At 50.8% G+C, this 3,946-nt stretch overlaps 1 protein-coding gene across 1 annotated transcript; it reads right to left on the bottom strand.

Annotated features, from left to right (window-relative positions):
• Positions 1 to 2,942: 2,942 nt before the first annotated feature.
• Positions 2,943 to 3,650, bottom strand: LOC122159086 (tetraspanin-7-like). The gene has a single exon (XM_042816272.1). The coding sequence runs from the start codon at positions 3,648 to 3,650 to the stop codon at positions 2,943 to 2,945; it is 708 nt and encodes a 235-aa protein (XP_042672206.1).
• Between the last annotated feature and the right edge of the window lie 296 nt (positions 3,651 to 3,946).

Consider the following 3,946-nt stretch of genomic DNA (forward strand, 5'->3'; position numbering starts at 1 on the left):
TGGGGCCTCTGCTTTAACATTTTCCAGTTACAGCTGTTCCGACCATTCAGAACAAAAATAAGACTGAATCTAAAACATTTTTTAAATTAAAATTTGGTCACTGAGCACAAAAAAAACCTGAGACAACTCTAACAGCTTCTGGGAATCTGCTCATCTGGGAGTTAGAAAAGAATGACATTTCTCCCATTCATCTACAAAAGTTAATGTTGTGATTGATTATTCTTGAACTAGCAATAAACAGCCAAGGAGACCTCACAGGTACTCTGTGATGTCTGCAGTGTTACAGTGATATGTAACCTTCCTGTGAACACGTGCCAAGGTTTCTCCTCCTCCAGTGAGAGCAGACCACGTGTAGAGCGGTTTCCATTTTCAGCTATTCATCACATTAATGTGATGTCCTGAGACTCAGGCCTGGCCACCACACAAACACGCAGTGGTTCGCTTAAAAGCTGGCTCCTGTCACTCCTATTTGTTTCAAACTTCTTTAAACGGCTTAAAACAAAACATGCACTGAGTGGGATATCAACACAAGTTTTCAGAGCAAGCAGGTTTCAGCAGCATCCTTCATTCCGATTGCTCGTTGTTTGTCCTACCATGCAATCTGGATCAACATCAGAAATAACTGAGCAACCTGTGGTGCTAAAAAAGACCTGAGCAACATTCTTGTAACTTTCCAAGGTTACTGATTCAGGTGAAGACAGCGCTCATAAATACAGGGCAACTCCATGTTCCTTGCCAACATCCCCCATAATCTCTGCTTTGCTGTTTATTTTTCTGAATAATAAAAATACTTCTGTCTTTGCATCTCAATGTACACTTCATTTTTCTTGCACTTGAACAACGCAGAGACACACACAAAGTATTGAGTTGGATTCAGACAGTGACTTGCATTGCTTGTAACATTACTTTATTTCTGAAGTACCATTCCTAATACAAATTACACTTTTTGCACACTGCTAAGACTTTACAAAATGACAGTGATTTTTCAGAAAACAGCAGAGTTCCATTAGTGCCTAATTCCAAAAAAAACATCAAAAACATGTTAGTACAGGGACATTCATAAACAACAATGGCAATTAAATTATTTAAAACAAGAAACAATTCAGAAAAAAAAATAGAATGAAACTTTTGCTCTAAAAAGAGAAATTCCCAGCACATATCCAGAGTTCATCTATGCAGATGAATTGTCAAATGGCTAAGAAGCCTGTTTACATTGCACTCATTACCTGGAACCCGATTATCATGCTACTTAACATAGCCACCTGACATCTGAGCAATTGGAAGGTAACAAAACCACAACTAACGCTCAGGCATAACATAACTGTTAACCCACCCCTGTAAGCTCCATCCATCCATGCTGACTAGAACGGCCCACCCAAAAGGCATACTACAGACCTCTGTGACTTAGGCACAGCCCTGAAAACCTTCCTGATGAGGGCATCTTACTCCTCCTAACATTGTTAAACACATAAATCATCAGGACAGAACCCAATTTCTCTTTTTATATTTTTGATCTTGTATTCTTTGATCAAGAGAACTGACTCTGAGGACTGCTGACTCCAGCGGCAAAAGCAGTCTGCAGCACTCGAGAGTACTGGATATTCCCTGGTCCTTGCAGAATTTTGCTTGTGTGCAGGTCTCTCTGAAAGTACTGCCTCCTATTTATTTCCATGGAAAATACAACAGATACAAACAGCAAAATAACACTGTTTGACATAGCAAATTCTCACCCATAAAGCACCATTTTTCAACAGTCCCTACCATCAGCTTGCTTTGCTCTACAGAACTACTGCACCTTTATGACAGCAGTTCATGTGGTCGGAGGCTGTCAATTACAGGCCAAATTACAGTACTGTCACCAGGTCAGAAACAATTACAGTTCTACAGACTGGACAAATTCATCACAGAACTGACCAATCAGTCCCTCTTTCAAACAAAAGGAAACAGGCAGAGAGCAAGAAAAGGGCTTCGTTACCATAAAAGACAGAAATAGTGGCATTTCCAGATATTTTTAAATTCACAATTACTAATAGTGAAAATACCTAAAATCAGAATCTTTGGGAGTTAAATACAAGTTTTGCCCTGGCTTCATCCCAGGAACATTGTCATAAAATCCCAGAAGCCTGCTTCCATGAAGCCTAGTTTTTCTCACTCTCCATTCCTGTGCATTCTTTACTTGGGCCCTACTGCTAAACCCCTTTGCCCTGGGAAACTCCACTCTCCCCTCCCAAGCTGTTACTAACGATTTCCTTTCCAGCTATCATTTGTTGGCATTTACCTAATTCTCTACAGGTTTGCTAGCTACGTTCATAATTCCTAGGCTGGAAATGTCTAGACCTGGACATCTTTGCAAGGAACTCACTAGAGTGAAGCACGGTGGTGTGGTCCATCCTGCAGGGAGCACAAGCAGCCCTCAGAGGCTGTCCCCAGACCTACCCAGACCCCACATGCCATTTGTGCACTCCAGTATTCCAGTGACACTGATCTTCCAGCAGCTCCTGGCCTCAGAACATGCATACAATAAAATGCTGAGATATCTGCATTGCTCCCACAGGCCTTCTCCTCTTTCCTGCTTCCATTTCAGTATCTCTGTCTGTTCACATCACCCAGACACCTGCTCAACTGTCACCCAGCTTCCATCTGGCCCATCAGGGTGATGTCTGTACATGCTGTCACTCTCCACTCTGTGCCCAGAGGCTCCGGAGGGAAGTGGAAACCTGCTGTCGCACAGGGACACAGCCAGGATAGGAGGTAGCTCCAAGGGGCTGTGGAGATACCTGTGGTGTTGTCATATCTGACAGAGGCTGCAGCAGAGGAACAGACCGTGAGGAAGGGTGAAATGGGGACGATGAAGAGGTCTTCCAGATGGGGCGCACTCAGATCTCCCAGATCCAGGGGCAAGAAGGGAGCAGGAGGTGACAAGAGCCAGACCTGGGGAGGTCTCAGTGCGGAGCGGTAACGCGAGCAGGGACGCGGGCAGCCATCAGGCACGCCAGCACGATGCCGACGACCTGCAGCACCGCCAGCCCCAGGGCAGCGGTGGCAACGCAGAACATGTTGCTGCTGACAAAGGCCGAGACCTTGCCGAAGCAGCCCTCCGGGTGCAGGCCGCGTGCGCCGGCCGGGCTGAGCGGGCAGCCCCGCCGGGCCCGGCAGCAGCTGAGCGGCACCGAGGCGTTCTGCTGGAGCGCCCAGGGCGAGGCGAGCCAGTCCCGGTAGCTCTCCACACCGCAGCAGCCCAACGCGCGCTGCAAAGCGTCCAGGGCGTCCGCCTTCCCTTCGTCCTCGCCGTAGGCGCTCAGGGCCTGGCGCAGCCCCTCCCGGAAGCCCCGCGCGATGTCCTGGCGGTACACGAGCGCCGAGAGCCCCGCGGTCAGCGCGGCCAACAGCACGGCCGCCAGGAAGGCGCCGTAGGTGCGCAGGAGGCCGCGGTGCTCGGCGGCGGCGCCGAAGCAGCCCAGGAAGGCCCAGATCATGACGGCGGTGCCGGTGGCCAGGAGGATGGCGGGGGCGCCGGGGGTGTCGCCGGCCGACAGCGCCACGTAGCCCCCCAGCCGCACCTCGGCCCAGAGGCCGACGACGAGCATGGTCAGCCCCGCCGCCCAGAAGACGAAGCTGAAAGCCACGAGGGACAGCTTCAGCACGGTCATGGCGTCGCTGAGGGGACACGACCTTCGGCTGGCGGCGGGCGGGCTGTGAGCGGCGCGGCTCCGCGCTCCGGCCTTTTTCAGTGCCTGGCGCGGGGGCGCGGCCGCTCGAGGCGTTTGGCGGCGCTGCGGGGCTCGGCGGGCGGAGCGCGGGGCTGCGCGGAGCGCCCTTCCCCTCACGCGGGGTGCTGCCCGCCGCACCGCTCAGGCGCTGAGGTGTTCCTGCGTTAACGCCCTGTGGGAGGACGCTTGAAAGAAATAAGCCTCAAAATGGGCACTCGAACGCTTACTGACGGTGC

Source organism: Centrocercus urophasianus, unplaced genomic scaffold, assembly GCF_019232065.1.
Source record: "Centrocercus urophasianus isolate 14NV4802_14NV808 unplaced genomic scaffold, USGS_Curo_1.0 seq_15, whole genome shotgun sequence".
NCBI classification, from domain to species: Eukaryota; Metazoa; Chordata; class Aves; order Galliformes; family Phasianidae; genus Centrocercus; species Centrocercus urophasianus.

What these genes read in the sequence shown, in the direction of transcription:
- LOC122159086 (XM_042816272.1), bottom strand. Translation starts at nt 3,650, where the DNA reads ATGACCGTGCTGAAGCTGTCCCTCGTGGCTTTCAGCTTCGTCTTCTGG.